The sequence below is a fragment of the Oreochromis aureus genome, linkage group 15 (genome assembly GCF_013358895.1).
Source record: "Oreochromis aureus strain Israel breed Guangdong linkage group 15, ZZ_aureus, whole genome shotgun sequence".
NCBI lineage: Eukaryota > Metazoa > Chordata > Actinopteri > Cichliformes > Cichlidae > Oreochromis > Oreochromis aureus.
Window position 1 is genome coordinate 16,107,562 of NC_052956.1, and position 23,151 is coordinate 16,130,712.

The following is a 23,151-nucleotide window of genomic DNA, read 5'->3' on the forward strand; positions in this document are numbered from 1 at the left end:
AGAAATCAAAAACATTCACGGACCTAAAAATTAAACAGGCAGATTGAGGAAAAGTTGCCATGAGCCTAAAAAGACGAGATTTGAAATGCTTTGTGTCATGTGATGGATCGTCAGGCTAGCAGTTTCTCTTAGTATGCTTACTGCCGGTGCTCTACAACTCTGTATTTGATGCGGAGACAGAAGTAAAGTAGTTCTGTGAAATCTTATTTCCCTTTGAAGCTTTCCTTTAAGGCACGACGTCGTCTTAAAATATGTCTTAAATGCATAGCAGGAGTGTGTGGTCGTCTGTTTAAAGAGGCCCTGTGATAGAGTGCGTTGTGTACCCTGCGCCTCACCCAGCAGAGCCAGCTGGGACAGGCTCTACTGCTGCTATGACTTTTAATTGAATAAGCAGTTAAGAAAATTGATGTGTACTTCATTAGCTCAGTCTTGCTATTTTTATCCCAGGTTCTCCAGCAGAGCTGTAAGGCTGCATCTTTTTCTTCTCTTCGATACAACATTGTTTTTGGTGATAAGACCTTTCAAAAAACTGTTTTTATCTTAGATTTATCCTACAGAGTAAACAAAACACTAGAAGAGATACATCTGCATAACATTGCAGCTCAGTATCGCTCCTTTCTAATACTCTTTTCTTTTACTGAAATTTTGATGAGCAGAATTTTAGTGTGGTTCGTGTGCTTCTCTTTAAGTGTTCTAGGTATCTAAAAACTGGCAAACCTTCACTTGATTGCTCTTCCATGTTCCAAGTGGGTTGAAATGGTAGGTTGGAACAATGAGGTTGCCAAGAAGAAATAATTTCTGCCTATTTTCAGAGAAGTGAAAGCTTTTGATCGACTCTTATGCTCTCCTCATGTTGTTAAAGGGGAGCTGCACAAATGCACAACTGAATGGCTTCAATTTTATCCTATGAAGCACAGAGGATTTCTTATAATGCAGAATAAGCTGTCTTTAAAAATTCACCACAAAATCTTTGCTTGTGCACCACTTGCATTTCTTCATTAATTGAGTTAAGTACAGCATGGTTAAAAAGAGCAGGAAAAATATCACTTCAACATACAACAGTGGAAATGATGACTGAAATATATTTTGCTCACCTGAGATTCTCTGAGCTAAACTCTGATTCTAGAAACTTGAGGAAAAGCTCCTGCCCTGCTGGATCTTTCAAGGCGTCCTCCAGAGAGAAGCCCCACTTCTTCACCCTCTGCTGACTGGGCTCCTTACTGGGAAAGATGGAAAGAGGGATTGGCAGTTTATTGTTTTATATATATATATTTTACAGCCCCTCTATAAAAATATCTGTGGTTCCAAAATTACCAGTACAATGTATTTGTTTTCCCCTCAAATTAAGCTGAAAAATCTGTAGTATTCATAAAACTCTACTTTCAATATGTTTTTGACAATAGTTACAATGTCCTTAAAAAATAAAGAGAAATTAAGAATGAAACCAGTGTCTGAGACTTAATTACAGCTGGGAAAGTGTGGACAGATCTAAAAAGTGAAAACAGAGGAAAGATAGAGATGAGACATTAAAACTGCAAAATCCTCCTGATCTTTGGGACTTATGAAAGGGTCTGATGTGGATGTGATACTGGTTTATGAAAAGCTGCACATTATGACAGTGCTCATCTGAAATCCAATCTCTACAATCTCTGCAGGGAATATGTTCTCTTATCCTGCAATTAATCAATTCAGATGAATTATTAAGCTACATTAGGTACAGTGATCATGTGTCTGATCTAATGAATTCCTGCGTATTCAGGAGTTCCAAGCATAGTGCACCTTGTTGAGAGCACTACTTTTCTTTATATGTTTAATAATTTGGTAGCTAGGCAGTTAATTTGTTTGATCGGTCTGAAATGTGCTTTCTTTGATTTGGGCTGAGTGATTTGTAAATGTCCTTCGCTAGTTCAAAAATTCTCTGCCAAAGCAATTAGTGCTTGACCGGTACTCAGTCAGTCAGACTTTGGCTTTACAAGAAAAAAAATCATACATGTATAGCAGCTACACGCCTCTGGAGCTCGAGTCGCAAGTTTTATTCCCACCTGGGGCATCTGTATCCAGTAAGGGTCCTAGACTCGACCCTCCATGCTATATGAAGTCATGCCGATACCCAACATCCACATTGACAGCGAACAACTAGTAGCTCAGTGTTTCAACATTTAGAGGAAAGGACTGTTCTCAAAGCTAGAGACTGACGAGGTACAACACACATGCTATGGCAAGGGGGAGCCAGGACGACAGGTCAGGGGGGAGATATCATGACCCCCCCCCACCCAAGATTGGGTACCAAGTGCTTGGTATCTGTCTCCTTGAGTGCGAGAGTCCTGAAAGATAGGATCATGGCGAAGCTTGACTTGACTACGTGCTAAGATGAATCAATACATGAGGAGATGCTCTCCCCACTACTGTTCTGCATATGTCTGAACCCGCTATGGATACGGAATTGAGTTGTCAGCCATCCTCCTGTGGATTTCATCAAACTGTATGCCAAGAACGGGACATCGATTCACTGATCCACACCAGCAGCAATGGCATCGCAATGTTGTTCGGGCTAGAGATGAAGGTGGTCAGAACTTAGGGGATTGAACTACCAGACAAACATTGCAGACATAGAGGATCCCGCAGACAAATGGTGGCCTATTCATGGTACCTGTAGAGGGTCAATCAACGCCTACTAATAAGATGGCCAAAGGAGGAGATAGAGGCCACTGACATCAAGACAAGGAAGCTCCAAGCAAGGAGGGTTTCACCTCAAGTCCAGCACCCTGAGGCTGTATGCTAAGGGGAAGGAAGGAGGCCAGGGACTGGTGAGTGTCAGCACCACAGTCCAGGATGAGACAAAATACATCAGGAAGATGGCCCCAACCAACTGTGTGAAGATTGAATACCTCAGGCAGAAGAAAGCTGAGGAGGAGGAGGAGGAAGATCATGGAATCCAATCAATGGCTCGACAAAGCTTGACTGAAAGACGGCAATAATCAGGCACTAATCATGGCAGCACAGGAGCAAGCTCTGAGTACATAGAGGCTGGGGTCTACCACACCAGGCAAGACTTCATGTGCAGGCTGTGTAAATGGCATAGTATACAGAAACATCTGTGCCGAGTATGGCGTGGAAGTCCCCAGGTCAAAATGGGAGACGCCCCCTAGTGTGGTGGAGAATGACCAAGCTAAGATCCTGTGGGACTTCTAGATACAGACGGACAAAATGGTGGTGGCTAACCAACCAGATATCGTGGTGGTAGACAAGTGGAAGAAGACGGCCGTAGTGATCGATGTAACGATAACGAATGATAGGAACATCAGGAAGAAGGAACACGAGAAGCTTGAGAAGTACCAAGAGCTTGAGAAGATGTGGAAAGTGAAGGTAACAGTGGTCCCAGGGGTAATCGGAGCACTAGGTGCGGTGACTCCGAAGCTAAGCGAGTGGCTCCAGCAGATCTCAGGAGCAACATCGGAGATCTCTGTCCTAGAAGAGCGCAGTTCTAGGAACAGCTAAGTTACTGCACCTTCAAGCTCCCTGGCCTCTGGTAGAGGATCCGAACTTGAAGGATAGACCACCCGCAGGGGAGGGAGGGGAATTTTAAAATGTTATTTTATATATAAAGTAAAAAAAGATTCTTACAAACTTGTCCAAGATACTGAAGTTGCCCCCTGATGCATGCAACAAAGTGTGTTTGAATGTTGGGAAAAAACACTTGTATTTATGTGTATGTGAATGAGGCTTGTTACAGCAGTAAGATGGTGCTTTGAGTTTTCAAAGACCATTTAGTATTTAAGTTAGGAGAATTAGATTAGATTAGATAAAACTTTATTAATCCCTCGGGTGGGTTCCTCCGGGAAATTCGGTTTCCAATAGCACAACACCGACAGAAGTTGCAGAATGTGAGCAGAAATATACCATATATACACATATATATAAATACAGAGTATACAAAGGGATAAATAGAATAAATAGGAATAAGAATACAAGGGAATTGCACATTTCAAGTATTATGAGTCTATTGCACCTTTAGTTATTAACAAAAGTATTGCACAGTGAAAAGGCACTACAGCTTAGTTGTGCAGTGAAATTTCTCCTATCCACATCGTTTAAATTTTTGAGTTGCGAATCAGGGTTAAAAATAAGCTGATAAGTAGCAAAAAGAAATACTTTGGAATGAAAGTCGATCATCAACAATCATTTCTTCAAAGACTTTGTCAGGACTTGCCTGCTGTCAACAACTATATGATCAAGGGCAGCACATGGAGTGCGTTCACACTTGAATTTGCCTTTTGTGAAATTGGTTTCGGTCTGGTTAATATTTACTTGCAAAGGGGGGTGCGGTGTGAGCTTTCACACCGCACACACCTGAGATTGTTTAAATGTTTGAGCAACTAATCAGAAATTAAAAAAAAAAAAAGGGTCGAATAGGTGTCCTTGAAAAGAACTCCCTTCCCCTATGGGCTCTATGTGAAATTGGTTTTGAGATTTACACACCAAAAGGCAAAAAGGAAGGTTATAGGTTACAGAGCCCGACAACAGAAAAAGTTGTTTGGAAATTATTTTAAAATAATCAATGCAAACACTTTCCTCTAAAGATACCATGATTATGAAAACAACAACAACAAAAACAGCACGCAGAGACATATCTTGAAATATCCACTGACAGTGATCGTACCTAGCCTCCAAATCCCAGAAAGTGGGGTCATCGCTGGTCCAGGGGTTGGATGGTTCAGGTGATGTCACAAATGGGTCATACTCCAAGTACTGCTCAGTGTAGGCTATCAGACTGAAACACAACAGCAACAACACACATGGACACACATGACAAAGGAAAGGAGCGAGCGAGACGTTAGCTTGTCATATGTTTAGAGACAGCAGTGACGTGCTGATGATTTGAGGTCAATTTTAATGGTGAACTACATGTTTTTCTGCAGTAAAATTAAGAAACTGATGTATAAAAAGATAAATATTTAAAAAGGAAAATCAGCTTTGACAAAAAACATTTAATTTCAGGTGCAGACCGCCTACTTGTCTTGAGTAGTCTGAGACAAACAGTAAGTGAGAGAGAGTGAAGCAGAATGCAGTTCACAACAACAGCAACACTGTGCAGAAAATGTTTTCCTTGTCACAGATTAAACAATAATGCAAGAATCCCCAATAACATACAAATTATATGTACTACAACTTCGCTGCACTGCCAACGCATGACCTCAAGCTGTACGAAGGCGAGGAAAAACACATAACTTCTCTTTACAGTAGTAATATCCTTCTAACCCTGCGGTACAAAAACGTCATATCTAGCTATGACTTTTCGATTTACATATTACAACACGTGAAAATATGAGCTATATACATAAAAAGAACAAAAATATAAAAAATTTTTTTTTAAAAACTGCAGAAACTCCATTTACTTATGTGTTTCCAGACCTTTTATTTTTGATGCTGATTCCAGAAAGTTTGAAATTTACTAACAAATAAATGCAATTCCAGATACCAGGATACCAGGATCCATAAAAAACATAGACACCAGGCCAACAGAAGTTATAGAAGCTCAATACAATATACAGTACATTCTGTAACAGCAATGAGCAAGATAAGCAGGGTATCAGGACCACGGACAGAGACAGCATCGGCCCAGAGTTTGTTTGGATGTTCCTGTGCAGAGTTCTCTGAAATGAGCAACAATGTAGCAGAAACTTGATGTTCACCTGAGGATGACACCTACAAGAGCTGCCCAGCCATGAAAATCAAATTTCCCCTGCACAGTTTAGTGCTGTTGTTAATGCCAGGGGAAGTTTAGAAGCAGAGCACTGGTGACTTTTACACACCAAATACCTCAGCACTTGGCGACCCTAATCTGTAATTAAACTCTTCCCTTTTGCAATAGTACTACATAAAGTTGATTGTGGAAGGAATTTCTTGAACTGACTTGATGCAACACTTGCATCCTTATTATAATACTTGACTAAAATTCATTGAGTGAGACTGTGAGAGTGACCCATTCCTTTGCAAATGTTTGTAAGGATATTATATGCTTGTGGCAGTGGGACTGAAAACAATGCTGTGTGTGGCCCAGTACTTATGTCCACATAGTGTAGTTAAAGACTTGTTCTCCGTTGAAGTTCAAATCATTAAACAGGGAAAGATGGTTGAAACTGTACAGTGAGCAGTTTTTTAAAAGACTACAAAAACACAATGTTTTTGTTCTTAATGTGTTAAAGGAAAAAAGTATAATCTTTATGGGGCTGGAATATTGTACAAAAATTACTTAAAATGAAAATTGTGCAGTTCCACATCACATCCCAAACATCTTCCCTAGAACTCTTGACCCTATTGTGTATTATTAGGTCAATACTTATTCAAATTTTTAAAATATGACGTCATATTGATAAATTCAAGAGAACGAAAGTAATGAACATGCATGTTGAGCTCAAACATCACATTGCCTTTAGATCTGTATATCAAATAGTCACACTAAGCATGAAAATCCAGGAGCAAAATATAGCTTTACTCAACCACTTCATACCCAAACAGCAAAAGCAGCACTCTGGACTCAAAGCTTTGTCACACTTACTGGTAGGCTCCACTTCTGAATGTCAAACTGAAACCTCCACAGGTTCAAATAAGGTGTCAAGAAACCTATTATCCCCTGTGTGCCACTCCTCTAGCAGAGTTACAGTAAAAGGTAGGCCGGTAGCACAGAGCTTTGTCTGATTATGTATGGTCAGAGAGTACAGGAGATGGGAACGGAGCACCTTAGCGACAAAGAGCGCCTCAAAAGATTGACAAGATAGAGATTGGACATGATGCTGTGCTCCATTTTAAATGTGTATGTGATGCAAGTTTCCTGTACCTTTCAGCAACTTTGGACATCTTCATGCAGTGACGATCTAGCTGGGTATTCAGGAATACGATCTGAAAAAGACAATGAGCAATAAACTATACCTTAAATTTTTTTATATAAAGGTTTTTGAATCTGATTACATGATCTCAACTAGAGCTAGCAAATACCTGTAACAGAAATAAATGAAAAGGAGCTTGTTTGAGTCAGTTGGCAGTGTCTATGTCAATCGGCAATACTGTTAGTGCTACCATTTCTCATAATTACTGTTTGTGCAAGAAAACAATCCAGCAGATTTCAAAAAATTTGACAAGGTGGGCACCATACAAAATGCGTTACAATGTCTGCCAATCTTCTCTGTAATTGGGCTGCGGCTGTGAAATCCAGCGCTTGTGGCGTTAAAAGCAGAAAGAGCACAAAACACTGACATCTTCTCTAATGATGGCTTATAATTTTGTCAACATTTGAACTGATTTTTACCTCCTTTTCTACATCCTCCTTGGTGCCTTTCCTGCAGTGGTGTGAAGGAGTGTGTATGGGACTCTGAGACTGTGTTCCCTCCTCTATCACACCATACACCGACTGGGCCATTCAACCATGATGAGAGAGGAGAAGTGGGTAAGTATTAGAAGGTACACTTATTTTCTTGCAGTGTGGGAAATTATATGTTATGTTGTTTAAAAAAATGCAAGGGACATGAATTTTAACAAAACTTACAAAAAAAAAATTAAAAAAGGAATACACTTGTTGCATAGGGTATATTTTAAAAAATCACTTTAAAAAGATTTCTGTCACAAAGTTCATAGCTATACCTTCTTAACTCTATGAGGATTCTTCATGCGTCTACATTTCCGGATGTCCATCTCTGTGGTGTTAACACATCCAGGCTGCAGAAAAAACCCCCCCCAAGGAAAACAACGTCATTGCATCAGCACTATTTGAGAATGCGGATTAGGTGGGTGGCTATAATCTCACCTAGACAGGAAGTGTGTATGTGAGACTTACCACAGGTCTGTGGACATCCCAGAAAGCTCTCTCTTGGCTGTCCAGGATCTTCCTTTCAATTTTATCCTTTTTCCTGTCAATCCTGCAGAATAGAGCAGTCTTCGATATTTTTTTTTAACAATAATGAGGCTCAGAAAAGTCTACAGTGTACTCTGTATCTTCACGCACGCTGTCTGCATCCACATACTGTGTAACTCTGTTTCTGGTACTTGAGTACTTCCAGTTTTATGATCTTTATAATGTTTTAATAAGTTAGGATTTTAACCTGTAACTCGATAATTTTAAGGAATTGCTAATTTGCATACTAGTATCTAAAGCCTTTGACCACCGGCAAAGTGCATTATGTTTGTTTATGTCCTAGACTTCCACATTGTTACTTATTTAGAAGAAGAAGAAGAATAAAACATTTTAATACTATTTTCATGAATCGTGATCAGATTGGAAATGCTGGTCATATATACCTGGAACCAAAATATCAAATGTAAATATATGGAAGCAAATGTAATAATTGCAGTTCTCTTTCTTTCACAAAGATCTTGGGAACATTTTGGAAATTACAGCTTTCCCTTTAACATCCCTCAGGCTGATATAACTGTGGATTCATAATCAAAAGAAGGCTGGCAAAGGATGGTGGAAAACAGAGCAGTGTGTACAGTCTCCACTCTTCTTCCATTTTCGAATTTCCATGTGTTCCAAGTAATTATTGCCTATGTTTGTTGGTTTAAAGAGGATTTGATGTGAAACACAGCTATAGACACGTCAATCCTAATCTCACACTGGTAATCTTACACGAAATCACATGTACAAATGCTCACTTCTCATGATTGCTTGTCTTTTACCTTGAGTGTGAATGACATCAGTGCATGCACTGTAGTTTCATGTGTTGCCTTGGTAACAGATCACACTTACTTGACCTGGGCCTCAGCCTGCATGTAGATAAACTCCCACTTCCTGGCAAAAGCTCTCTGCAGCCTGGCCAGGTTCTCCTGTTAGAAATGAGATAGAAACATTATCAAAAGTCAACAAGGAAAAACAATAGTTGGAAAAAAAAATACTGTTAAATACATTAGACAGTTTTAAAGTTTGAGTCTGCTCCAAGAAGTAATTTAGATTTCATGCCATCACAGACACACGCCTGTCTGACCTTTAAGGGGCTGTATTTTTTTGGTCCCAGAGCTAGACGCACAGATCAATACTTGGATTAATAGCTTAGAGCAACAGTTCAACACTCACAGCCTCATAATCTGCCAGCTCCAGCCTCGTCTTGTTCTGCATGGTCCGCTTGCACAGGTAAATAGCTAAAGGAGAAAGAGAGAGAAATAATTTATCACAGGCACATCCCTGTTATTCCTTTTTACTCATCTGTGCTCATCTCTCCCTCTCTGTGTACCCACCTCACCTCTCTTCACCACCCATTTTACATGGACTACAATCACTATCAAGCTGCCTGCCCACCATTGGGATTATGAGGCAGTTTTAAGAGTCACTGAAGTCCCAAACCAAAAACTCCAGTCGTGGCTGTGTCTGAAAGGATGAAGGGCAGGAAGTGGAACAGTGATTGACTAATCCTGTCAGCTGTTCCCCTCCTCAACTAAAAGTACAGTGCTTACTGGGCTTCAGTGCTTTGCTCAGTGGGAGTTTGTTGAGCTTTAGTTATAAATTGCAGGCTTATGTCTTCTCATCTGTTTAGGGTTGCTTCATCTTTCTTCAGATCAGAAAAATCAGAAAAACATCTACATAGTCAAGACTTGAAATGAAACATTGTATTGAAAAGAATAGCACGGTTATATCACCTCAATAAAAAATAAAGGTTAAAACACTGTCTTGGTGAGACATTATGACATGAAAATATGTAGTTTTCATCAATTAATAAGAATATTGTGACATAATGAAGTTAATGCATAAAGTTAATTCTCTTTATCTCGATGCAGCATTTTCTGTGGAAGAAACAATTTGTCACTCATCCATGTGACTTGGTCAGACTCAGCTGACTGCAGGCGTCCCCAATTAGTTACTTATTAACTCCACTTGTCATAATCACGTTTTAAGCTACACAGTCTAGCTTTTGCTGCATAAAGCTTGTTCAGAGTTGAGCTAACAGCCAAGAATTAAAAAGTTAGATAAATTCACCCAACATGGCCATTGCTTTATTATCCAGTTATAATCTTTCTGCTGCTAATAAAAAGGCAGTCAGAAAACATGTTTTTCCCAAAGGTTTTGCCACAGGATCAGATGTAGATTGATAAGATCTATATCTTATCCTTCAGCTATTATTGATGATTATTCATACCCTGCTGATGTTGGAGGTGTAGTTTGCACCTCAGAAGCATCTGTTGTAAATTAGATTAGAGACTGGGGCCACAGAAAGCATTAGTTCCATCTTAAATTCAGTATAACACTATAGCCGGTTTCGTTCCATGCAGTGATGCTATATTACTGTTTCCAGCCCACGTATACCATTTCTAATCCATTTGATTAATCTTATGACTGAAGCATTGCTCTTTAAAACTTAAAGGACAATCAAAAACAACAAAATGTCAAGATATTCCTTGAAGTTTCTCACCATAGTCTGTGTTCTCGGGCTCCCAGCAGTTGGACGGCCAGAAATATGGCGCCTGAGGGCGAAACAAAGTAGAAATGTGAAAATCAAAAGCGATGCTGAATTGCTGCTGATTGTTCCCTGAACCTCCCAGGTCACGATTTATGAGTCAAAACTATTTGACAAAACTGGAGTGATGATGATGACCTTTACAAGATAGCTGTTTGCCTCTGAGACACAGTGGAGCACATGATTGTCTTGCTTCACCAATCAAAATATTTTTTATTATCAGGGCAGGAGAGATTCAGAACAGCCGACTTCTAAAACTTTTCACACCTCTGCAACACCCCAGGGGGCTATTACTCATGGAAAAGTATTGCAGAAAAACAATAAAAGAATGACAGCTGGGAAGTAAACAATCAGAAAGCAGAACAATAAAGAACAGACAGGACAGGTTCTGTATTTCACAAAAAACTACGTAAAAATGTTAAACGAGTCCAAACCATCTGTAGTATTTTCATTGAGAAGAGATATTACATAACTGTGATTTTTCTGCCCTGTGTTTCTCTTTATCTTGCACTTGATTTGCCTCCAAAATGAAATGCTAATGAGTGGTGATTATCTTTATGAAGCTCTTTCGGCTACAGCAAATAGACCTCCTCCCCTCTTTTATTCCACTTCACTTTGAAGGAGGAGAACCAAGGTCAAATAACCTAATGTGCACTGTTGGTTTAATTAAACTGCTCTTCTGGCTTCACTGGAGATTCAATCCTGTAACTGCAGTATGTATAGGAAGAAGATGCTACATAGAAATCATTCTAATCTCGCCACATGCTGCTTTTGCATACGCAAATGAGGAATTTGAAAACATGGTTTCCTTTCTTTAATTAGAGACTTCAGTCTGGCATAATTAATATGCAAGCTTAATGCAACTGCCTTATCTGTGAACAGTGAAGGAGGCACAAAATGTCAGCCTTACTTTATTTTTTTTGTTCTTTGATACGAGTCTCTAATTGTAGTGTGGGCTGCTACACTACATGTCCCTGTAAAGATTCTGGTAGCTGCCTATTTGGCCTGGACCTAGACCTGCTTCCTCTGAGCTCTTGATGAATATTTTAACAGCTCCCCATCCATTTTTAATAGGGTCACAGGATCCCAACATAGTACTGAAGAAACTGTAGTGGACAGGGCCTCAGTGCTTCTATAAAGAAGCAAGTAATCTTCAGCGGCTGATTGGGGTATTGTAGGCGACCCCACAGCTAGATTAAACTTGCTGGAGGTTTTTTATTATCTCTTACAATTACACAGAATGAAGAAGGCATTAGTGTGAGAGTCATGTCTGGCACAAAAGGGAACATAAAAGGGAACATAAAAGAAAAACTATTTTCATCTATTGACAATAAAGAGCCAGTACTCGAAATTCACTATATCTACATTTCAAAAGCTATCTGAATATGCTAAGTCAACCACAATTTTTCCACTATGTTAAGTATAGTAAATCGAAGGTAACTCCCACTTATCCGGGGCTGGGTCGTGGGGGCAGCAGCCCAAGCAGAGAAGCCCAGACCTCCCTCTCCCCAGCTACCTCCTCCAGCTTGTCCGGGGGAACACCAAGGCGTTCCCAGGCCAGCCAAGAGATATAATCTCTCCAACATGTCCTGGGTCTGCCCTGGGGCCTCCTCCGCGAGTCGCTACCTTATCGTGGTGGAGGGGTTTGCGGGTCCCAGGGATCCCAGGGATCCCAGGGGCTATGTTGTCTGGGGTTCTTTTGCCCCCTGGTAGGGTCTCCCATGGCAAATTGGTCCTGGGTGAGGGACCAGACAAAGAGCAATTCAGAAGACCCGTATGAAAGACCATTGAGGGAACAGTTCACCCGGGGTTACCGGATAGGGTTACCGGGGCCCCGCCCTGGAGCCAGGCCCGGGGAGGGTGCCCGACGGCGAGCGTCTGGTCCCCTGGCCTTAGTCCATGGGGCCCAGCCGGGCACAGCCCGAAAAAGGGACATGGGCCCATCTTCCTGCAGGCCCACCACCTGCAGGAGGCACCGTAGGGGTTGGGTGCAATGTGAGCCGGGCGGCAGCCAGGAGTGGAGGTCCTGGCAGACCGATCCCCGGCCACCAAGACTATCAAAAGTAACAGTCCTAGTTATTTCAGTGTAACCACAACAGCTAATATTTGGTCATGGTAGTTAGCAGAAGTAGTTAGCATGTCAGTTAATGCTAGCTAGCCCTGATTTTTTCTTTTTGTTCTGTTTTTTTAACACCAATGGTGGATCATGGAGCATTGCAATAGTTCTGAAAGTTAGGGGCATACGCTAGCTGCGCCATAGATATATAGCAACACGGAAGTTTGAGATGCATTAAGGTAAGGAAGCTAAAGGTAAGAAGTTAATAGACAAATCTGTATGTTTTCAACACACATTCCGCTAAGCTCTTGCGGGAACTGCTTTAAGGCTCCAAGACCCACATCACGACCCCAAATTCTGAACCCCCCAATGACTGGACTCTGACTTACTCAAGAGTAACAGTCACTGGGACGGAGCCCTGTTTTAGGACTGTTTTATGACAGACTATTGTTGTTACCAAGTAGCTTTCCCTTAACTGCTTTTCTATTCCAAGAGTATTAGATAACTGTAAAGTTTCTAAGCTATTTCTTCAAACTGTAGTCTGGTTTTAATCACATCACACATCACATCCAGAGTTTCGGGTAATCGTTAGCGATCCAGTTTCATATAGTGGTTCAATCCCTTACTTACTGTTACGAAATCAGTTTCACTCCGGTTCTTTTTATTCCTCGGGCATCCAGAGACGGCACTGGACTCAGTAGTCATTTTCACAAAAACCTTTATTCATCTTTATTCATCTTCATTTGAGCATGCATCTTCTAGAAGGAGAGACGTGCAAGGCCGGTGTCCCTCTGCAGATCCTCCACTCCTTTGTTTGTTACAGTCAGCTTTATAGAAGTGACCCCATCATAAAACCCCCATGGTGTGTTGCAAACTCTGTGTTTGTGTGTGTATGCACGAGCACGTGAGTGCCTGTGTGTGCGTGTACCCGTGTGTCTATGTGAGTGCACGTGAGTGAGTGTGCATGTAGGTGTGGGTGCGTAACAGTTACAGCACTGTGTGTGTGTCTCTGTATCTGTGGCTTCCTGCCGGTCATAAAAGTAATCTCCTCATCCAAGCTACACCAAATTCCTTTAGACAACATACAAAACACAGTTAACATATTACAAACACTGAGACCCCCACTCTGCATCCACTGGGCCATTGGCCTCTTGTTGTCTTACATTTACAGATAAGGTACAGAGTCTCCTGCAAACCTACTTCTAAGTTATAACAATTATGAGTTTTTATTAAAGGTACAAACATCAGCATCAGCAACCCCCAACTGTAGCTTCCTGTCTCCTTTTTTGACAGCAGACCCCCAGTGTCCATAAATTCTTTCCCTCTAAACAATTACACACACTCAAGCCTACAGCTAAGCCAAACTGAAACACAGACAAATCCTTCCCTATTCCTCTCATCTACTGCTGGACCCTCTCATCTAAGCAAATTTAACACATTGTATTCTAATAATTGTTTTCTTGTACTCACATTACTCAATTGAATTTTTAACCCGTCTATACAGAAAATAATTTTACGATATTTATCAAATCAAGACACTAACCTAGAATTAACCATGAAGTATCTAAATGCTGATTGTTACGTTTCTCATTAAGCTTCACATCAGGTATGAATCTTGAGTTTGCTAATAATTAAATGTGGCCATATCTCCTATAGCCTTCTCCGTGTTTTTAAACACTTGGTGTGTCCGCTCACCTGAAAGCGGTAGAAAGTGCCATCGTCTTTCAGGGTAAGGACATGGTCTGAGATTGGGAAAAAGTACCCCTGAGCTGCAATTAAACTCCCAATGTGCATCGCCTCAGCTGTAAAAGGAGCAGAATAAAGAGATAAACAGATTACAGTAGATTCCTCAGCATTGCAGACAGTATTTACATTGCTGTATGGATAGAATTAAGTTGGTTGAAACAACATCTAGACAATGAGACTAAATATGACACTCATGGAACTGATATTTTGGAACATGACATTAATACAACCGTATGAATCACCTGCCAAATATACCATCCCTGGAATATTTTTTGAAGTGGAGCATTTTAAGAAATGCAAATATATCAACACAGCTTGTTGAACATTCTTTGTTTTTTTGTTTGTTTGTTTGTGTAAAGTGGCTTTCTGCTAGGACTATAGGAATCAGAGGTGGTTGGGATGTACATGGATGACTCAGTGACTGATTCACTGTCCAGGCTGTGGGCTATTGTACCAACAATAAACACTGCTCTCCCACCACCAGGCTTCAGGTCAGGCCAACGAAACAACAAATATAATAGAAATTCTGTTTGTTAAAAAACAACCTAGTTGCCTCTTTTCCTGGTATGTTTTCTCTATAGTATTAACTTGTAAATGATTTATACAGATAATTGTCAAGTTTTTGTAGTTAGGTCTTCTGAACCACGATGCACCTGCTCACCATACACTTCTCTTCATTGTAAGCATTTATTGCAGACAATTATTCAAAAACCTGTCATAAAGATAGACGCACCCCTGTATTTCATATTATACAGTGTGCATGCTTTTTATAAATAAATCCTGCAGTTCTGGGGAACTGCTGTTCTGCTGTCATGGGAGGTTGTGGCATTTAAAATTCATTCAGCAGAGTACACTCTGCTTTCCCATTTTAAAAACGTACCTGGATCCTCAATGGACAGATTCTTCATCAGCCACTGTACAATATCTGCACCTGTATCGGATCAGATGAGGATAGATAAATGGCTGCAATACAGGGTGTGTTTACAATAATATACTGAAAGATATAGATTTGGGATTAAAAATACAGCCGTACAGGAGGGGGGGCACAAAAAACAAAACAAGGGGGCTTCCTTTTTTGGGGCAAAATATACACTCACCAGTCATTTTAGTAGTTACACCTTACTAGTAACTGGTTGGAGTAGCTTTCACCTTCAAAATTGCCTTGATTTTTAGTGCCATAGATGCAACAAGGTGTGGGAAACATTCCTCAGAGATTTTGGTCTAATAAAGACAAGATAACATTGTGCAATTGCTGCAGATTTGTCAGCTGCACATCCAGGTCTTTTAGATAGAGAACTGGTAACTGTAGGCCATTTAAGTAAAATGTAATGTTAACCATGATCAAGAAACCAGTTTGAGAGATTGGAGCTTTGTACTATGGTATATTATCCTACTGAAAGAACATGGGTACTGTGTGGAAATACAGGGATGGATATTGACAGCAACAACACAATGCTCGCTTGGTAGTAATGGAAAGTGAGCCAAGAAAATATCAGAACATTTCTTGTAGCCTCAATTTCCTGTTTTTAGCTGGAAGTAGTGACATCCAGTATGGTCTTCTGCTGCTGTAGCTCATCTGCTTCAGGGTTAAACATAGGCTCAGCTGTTCTTCATACGCTGGTTACTGAAAAAGTGGTTTCCAAAATACTCATCTGCCCATCTGACAACAGCCACCATGTTCAAAGCTACTTAAATAATCTTTCTTCCCTATTCAGATGCTTGGTTTGAACCTCCAACCTACATGCCTAAATGCACTGAACAGGTGTAACTAACAAAGTGGCCAATGAGTGTAAATATACAAAAGTGCCCCAATTTACACTTCCAAAACAAAACCTAAAGGTAATGGTATTATGATAATAAAATGCATAAGACATAATGCATAATCGAAGGCTTTCTGCATGCTAAAACCAGTATTTTCCCCTCTAACAGAAAATGAAATCTCAAATGTTTCAACTATTTCAGCCAAAGCAGGGGTATTCGTTTGAATACAAATATAAAAGATTTTAAATGCGATTCCATACCTCAAAAGTATTTAGAGACTATAAAACTCCATTAGAATGGAATTAGAATATCTTCTACTTTCCTTTAGTGAGGTGGTGTTTAATTTCTTCATCAGTTATTAGTTTCTTAGCCTTCAGCACTCAGCTGCAAACATTTGAGAGATACTGTTCTGCATATCCATCAGCCGCTGGGGTAATTGTGTTTATTGATACGCTCTGCTTATTGCATATTGGGTATGTATCTTCCATTAATGCAAAGACTGGGGTAGTGGTGGTGGTGGGGGGGGGGCGTTAATACTCTATGTTTTTGTTTTCATCATTTGTTTCATTCGTTTGCTGCGAAAGCCTCCCACTGCAGCGCCAGCCTGTTGCAATGATTTATGCTGTCAGTGAAAGCGATTACAGCCAGCTGGCAAGGGGGCTAACATTCATCCCTACCCGTCAGGTTCAACTAACAAATAATGTTTTCTTTTGTTGTTTTTACTTCATTTAAATTCAAAGTTTATTCTGAAGTTTGACAGCTTGACACACAGATCCCCACAGTCGCAGCTCTACAGGAGAAGTCAGGGGTTGACTGCTTCACTTAAGGGCACCTTGATAGTAGGACAGCATTAGTCATTCTGTTTCTGCACTTACACACTTTTTCAAACGTTTAATCATATGTTGTCTTCCCACTTTTACCTCCAGCTATTCAGCTTTTCTGTGCCTCAACAGAGTGAAATGCAGCCACCAAGCATATGATGATTTGAATACAAATGTGTGACCAAGCTGGAGAGCTAGGATAGTGTATAGTGTCTCGAAAAATACCTTGCAAGATGGATTTTTTTGGATGCCTACCCTTGTGTTGTGAAATAAACTAATGCTCTGTCTTGATGACCGGTAGGAAATTTATATCCTGCTCATACCTATCCATATAGTGTATCATAAGTCTGCAATTAACAGACAGTTCACCTTTTTATAAAGTCTACCCAGATCCTTAATATTTCCATATTTCCTCACCTTTTTTCAGGAATAATTCTTCACATACAACCTTAAAAAGAAGCTGAATAAGTATATATCTCAAAATATCAAATTAAAGTACGTTGATTAAATTATCCTGGAATAGCTGAATGAACTGTCATTTTTCAGCTTCACTAAAACAAGTGGCCCAACAGTAATCAGCATTTTCCATCGTCTCATTTTGTTCTCGGGGCACTTACTGTCCATCAGTGATGCGCTTCTATAGTTAATGTTTGTACAGTGCAGGTTAGGTCACTGTTTGCTTGACATCTGTCTCTTTTGATTTCTTACCCGTAACGACACTGGGGATTTTCGTCATGAAACTTTTGACAGTTCTGATGGGTACACCGTCCGTCTCGTCCTGGATGCGAGTGATAATGTCTTCAATCTGTAGAATAAGGCAGAAGACAGAGTTTAAAAGTTTGAACAAACGGAAACTTTTATCCATGTGAGACAACTATTAGTTAAATGTACTTTATTTAGATTTTTACTTATTTAAACAGTGAATCTTTAAGTTGAAGTGCTGCATTACTTCAAACCAAGACAATGGCAAGCGCTATGATTCATATTTATGCCATCACAAAGAAAATGCAGGCTCAGCTCACTTCTCTTCAATTTAAGAAGACAATAATAATAATAATAAGAATAAGAATAATGGATTGCATTTATATAGCGCTTTTCGGGACCCCTCAAAGCGCTTTACAATACCACTATTCATTCACTCTCACATTCATACACCGGTGAAGGCAAGCTACAGTTGTAGCCACAGCCGCCCTGGGGCAGACTGACAGAGGCGAGGCTGCCATATCGCGCCATCGGCCCCTCTGGCCAACACCAGTAGGCGGTAGGTGAAGTGTCTTGCCCAAGGACACAACGACAGAGACTGTCCGAGCCGGGGCTCGAACCGGCAACCTTCCGATTACAACACGAACACCCAAGTCTTGAGCCACGATCGCCACGACAAGACTATCATTTGCTGCAAAGATGCTGCTACAGTTTCTACTTTAGAATAAAATATGGCTTTCAAGAAAGAAAAATGATATCATTCATTATATGGTCTAACAAACCAGTTAATTAAATTGACTTTAAAATTCAACTGTTTATAAATGGAAATTGATACCAGTGAAAAAACACAGGTAGTTCATGAAAAACAAAAGCTCTTCCTATCTTCTCCTTTTTCACTTTTTATAGGTTTAACCATACACTTCACCTCTCCCTGTAATGTTGTTTTAACCACAAGACTGAGTCACATGATAACTGAGTCTAATCTAAGCAGGAGCTGAGGTTCAGCAGGACAGCACATATCCTGTGGCCCTTAATTACAATTGCACAGATGTTAAACGAAACACGTCACCCACTTTGCACTTAAGTAATCAGATTAGTATTTGATTATCTGGTTTTGATTGCAAGGTTGACACCCCCTCTCTCTTCACAGATGCTTTTTTTGTTTGCGTCAGGGAGTGGGAAGTGAGAAGCTGGTCGCTTTGGAGACAACTAACACACACTAACGCACAACTCGGCAGCTATATATAAACCCTGAATGGAACCCAGAGCAACGGCAGAGAGGCAGAGATAACCACATATGCTTTTTACATCTAAACAATTAAAGTGATCACAGAAAAGAAGTGCATTTCACCAGTTTTGAGAAAAACACATTCTACTTCCTACCTGTAGTACCCATAGTTTATTTTACTGCAAATATGTCCTCAGTTTGTGCAGTTTTGCGACCCTTATGAGTATATTTATAATGTGCAGCTGTCAGTGGAGTATAGTTCTAGGAGCCACCCACGCTGGGTTAAAGCTGATGACTTCCACAACAGACTCATGCAGACTCAATGTGTTTAAGACTGAACATACTATTCATCCACACAATTTTTCAATAGTTCTTTTTTAAAACATTGCACAATATCCAAAATAATTTAACAACATTGCTTTGCTGGTGTGCTTTTTGACTTGTATGAATAGCAGAATCCCATGGATGCATAAAATCACCTCTTCAATGGCTCCCGTCTTTAGAAGCATTCAAATTTGGCTAAAAACAAGCAAGCATACAAACGCAGGGTGAGAGAGGTTAAAGCTGGCTTTAAATCTGCAAGAGAAGAGAAATTCATCCCTTTCATAAGAACAAAAGGAGCAAAAGCAACATATTGGCTTTGCTCTGTGTGTCTTTGAATAACTCAGCTGGGTAAAAGTGCTGTTTTCGCCACACAATTTTCCACTGCATGACTACCAGCAGTTTTTAAAAATATCACAGCTGGTTTTGGTTTGTTTTTATTGACAATACCCCAATGTGATTGCTAAACAAATAAAATGCTGTACTCTTCTAGAGTTCACCACCTATTAACTGGATAAACACAGGCAGATAGAAAATTAGTGACTGAGGACTAAACAGAAGCTATAGTTTATGCTATTAGTAAACTGTGTCGTGTCTCTAAATCTTATATCAAAGGCATTTAAGCTGCTTACGCCTGAAAGAAATTAGGCAAATTTACCACTACCTACTATCATAAACCACCTGTCCTGTTGCAAGTAGACAGGTGGCGTGAAAATGCAGTATTTGTGTCGTCAAAGGGCCTGCAAACATTCAAAAAAAAGAAATGGCTGAAACACATCTTGCTCACTTTCCAGCACAGATGCTTCCAACCAGTCTGGAAATTCAAACTGACAAGCTTCCTGCTTTTACCCCTCTGGCCATCAGACTGCTGTCACCCTGTTCCTCTCTATAGATCCTGGCTGTCTGCCAAAAGCAAAGACATAGACAGCTCCGGGCTACACTTCAAAATCAATATAACTAATATGATTGTAATAAGATGTTGATAGTGTGGAGGTAGCTGCTCAAATGACTTTAATGGCTCCCACTATCATGAACAATCTACTCCTGCTCCATTAATGAAAATAGGCATTCACAACACGTTTACTTCATGCTACAACAGCTGTCACCCACTGAATCTAAAATAGCCCAACACTACTTTGCGATGAAACACGAAAATGGTATTTTTGAAACAAAAAGGAGGAACATTAAAAAAACAATTTTCTGTGTATTTTATGATATTTATCGTTACACGTGACCAAGTTGAGTCGCTGTTGCATTACATAAGTTGCCGATCATAATTATTAATTCCGATTTGCTGTACGTGGTCTTGACTTACTGCCGGTAGCGTTTGGTTTGCAGTTTTTGGTTATGGAGTTAGACTCCATTAGTGTGTGTGAAGCTGAGTGTGAAGTACAGGGGATGAGAATTAGCTCCCCTAAATCTGAGGCCATGACTCTGAGCTGGAAAATGGAAATGGCTGAGGAAAAGTTGCTGCCCAAAATGGGGAACTTAAGTACAGCTGTGGAAAAGAAAGTTTTTACAGTTTTGGAAGCAGCCAGATGCTGCTAATCAAAAACGCACTTGAATAACTGGTCATGAAAATTTACCCCAATCTGCTCTTGGTCCACTCCGCAGATGAAAAAACTGGAGATTTGATACAGATTCAAATACGATCCTTAGATCAATAAGACTTCAGCACCTCATCACACAAGCAAACAATTACTTTAATTCTCAGTTTCTGTGCCTGTAAATCATTTGTTTTCAGCTGTCTTTTAGCTAAAAATATTATGATTATTACTTAAGAAGAAACTTGCCACATTCAGAGATATGTCCACACGTTAGTAATAGCACTTTGCAATATGACATACTACTCCTGGAGCATTAAGCCAGGTTTAATGTGTTGTTTTTTTTCTCCCAAACCCTGTATTGGAACCCTGATGCAATGCCATCATTATCTTTTACCCCCATAACTGAAGTTCTGCCTTTTTAAGCACAATCCTGCTGCCTTAACATAACAACACATTTTAAGACTAAGATTAGTTTAAGATGACTGTTCTGTTTAGATTAGTGGTTGATTAGATTGGTAGTTATAATTACTGTATGTATTATGTCAGTGTAGATCCTCACAAGTCCATACAAACATATGTGCATGTGTATAGAGTTTTGGGGTTGTGTGCTGTATGAATGCGCCTGCATGTTTGTGTCTTGGCTTGTAGTGCAGCCCAGCGGGAACAGATTTCATCAGACTTATTGCAAGCCGGTCTATTTAACACGCCTGATTACAGTGTTATCACCACACACTTAGCATGGACCAGCTAGCGGGCTGGCAGGCATCTTGGCAGACAGGTTGGTTACAGGGAGAAAAGGGCTGTGCTGCTGACTGTGGTTTAATGATCTCTTTGGGCAAAAAAAAGAAAGAAAAAAGAATGGCTATCCATTCGTACTTACCAGAAATGCCATCGTCATGGTCCCTCACTAAGCCATTAATTGTCTGATTGGGTATCGTACTTACTTGACTGTTATGCTAGATGGAAAAGTACCAGTTGGAGAGAGGCAAAAATAAACATAAACATAATATATGTATAAAAGTACAAACTTTTTTTTTTTTTCAAATTAACTTATTTCAGAAGGTATTGTGAAGCATTAGTTGCATAACAGACATGCTACCTAGCCATCCAGCAAGATGCACACAAGGTAAAACAAAGTTAATGCACACCTAGAATTTCTCCCTCAATGATACAACCATACAGAGTATTTCATTGGTTGTTGCATCATAACACCAGTTATCATTTGAGAACATTTATTTAACATCCAGCACTGTGACTAATGATGGTAAAATTATTTACTCAAGAGTTTCTTTTTTTTTCCCCAAATGGAAATGGGCTGAAGCATGAGTCAGGACGAGGGCACAATAATTCAAGCTCAACAACCTGGCATGCACACCTAAACACATGCAGAGGAGGCTAACACAAAGTACATTTTATTGTAAAATAGCCCCCTTTTGAATTCCTGTCCCTGAAACAGCTGCAATTAGCCTTTCATAGCAAAAAGCGAATTACGTGGGAGAGAAGACTGACAAGGCCATTACTATGGTTATAATGGAGCAGGGATACATCCTGCTGAGAGAGAAAATGTCAGCCACAGCCTTGAGGAGTGGGAATTTTTGTGCAGTGATACCTGGGCAACACATTTTGAGAGAAAAGAAAGAAAATTACCTCCTCTGAACCATGCAGTTCCCAAGCCATCCCCACGGTGAAAGTTAACATGCTGCTAGATTGATAACAGCCTGGCTGAAGGCCAGCTGGACAACAAGCAGATAGACGACTTCAAGTCAACAATCTTGAGTTGAATATCCTCGCTTATTATTTGACCACAGTTTTGATCATTTAATGGTCTCACTCATCTTGATCTTTCCAGACAGATTATTTACAGTTCCTTTAGTACTGCAAGACTATTTTCATCCATTCTAGGGCTCAGAATTACTTTTGTAACTCATGTAATAACACCAATCAAACCTAAATGTACCTTGGGAGGATTGCATGCCATGAATTTATTAATTTGAATTTTCGGGGAGGCAAACATAGTATGAACAGGAGACCATTGGCTGATTTGGCTCCTTCCGGATCTACTTCAGTAGATTGCATATTACCTTCCTAAGACCCTTCACAATCAACTGATTGCAACACATTCCTCTGTGCTTTGAGTGGCACTTGCATACTGACAAGAAGCTCGGAAAGAAAGTCAAGAGCCAAGCACAGGAAAAAAGGGATTAGAGATTCTGTGAAAGCGCTTACCGAGAGCCGTGCGAGCAGATAAAATTTGTCAAAAAAAATGCAGCATAATAGACTATGAGCTTAAAATATTCAACACAATGCAGTGGACTCAAGAATCATGTTGGCAATGCTACAAAAAAGGCTCAATTTACATGTGTTCAAGACTGTCACCAGCAGCCCTGCAAGCTAATTTTTTTCTTCAATTTCTGGTTTTTATGATATTCATAGTAACTTAATCTGCTTTTTGGCTTAATGTCATACTTCATATAGCATGTTTATGTCAGAGATTTGTCCCCAATTTGACACAAAATGCGTGAAGTAATTC

General features: G+C 40.1%; 1 protein-coding gene across 1 annotated transcript in view; it reads right to left on the minus strand.

Moving 5' to 3' along the window:
- rgs6 (regulator of G protein signaling 6) overlaps positions 1 to 23,151 on the minus strand; it is a 93,932-nt gene that overhangs the window by 5,187 nt on the left and 65,594 nt on the right. The window contains exons 3-14 of the mRNA XM_031730255.2: positions 17,532 to 17,628; positions 15,122 to 15,172; positions 14,191 to 14,297; positions 10,395 to 10,446; positions 9,065 to 9,129; positions 8,741 to 8,817; positions 7,832 to 7,913; positions 7,639 to 7,713; positions 7,307 to 7,408; positions 6,839 to 6,900; positions 4,661 to 4,771; positions 1,095 to 1,220 (exon numbers count right to left, since the gene is read on the minus strand). Coding sequence (XP_031586115.1) covers positions 1,095 to 1,220; positions 4,661 to 4,771; positions 6,839 to 6,900; positions 7,307 to 7,408; positions 7,639 to 7,713; positions 7,832 to 7,913; positions 8,741 to 8,817; positions 9,065 to 9,129; positions 10,395 to 10,446; positions 14,191 to 14,297; positions 15,122 to 15,172; positions 17,532 to 17,628 — 1,007 coding nt within the window. The remainder of the gene's footprint in view (positions 1 to 1,094; positions 1,221 to 4,660; positions 4,772 to 6,838; positions 6,901 to 7,306; positions 7,409 to 7,638; positions 7,714 to 7,831; positions 7,914 to 8,740; positions 8,818 to 9,064; positions 9,130 to 10,394; positions 10,447 to 14,190; positions 14,298 to 15,121; positions 15,173 to 17,531; positions 17,629 to 23,151) is intronic.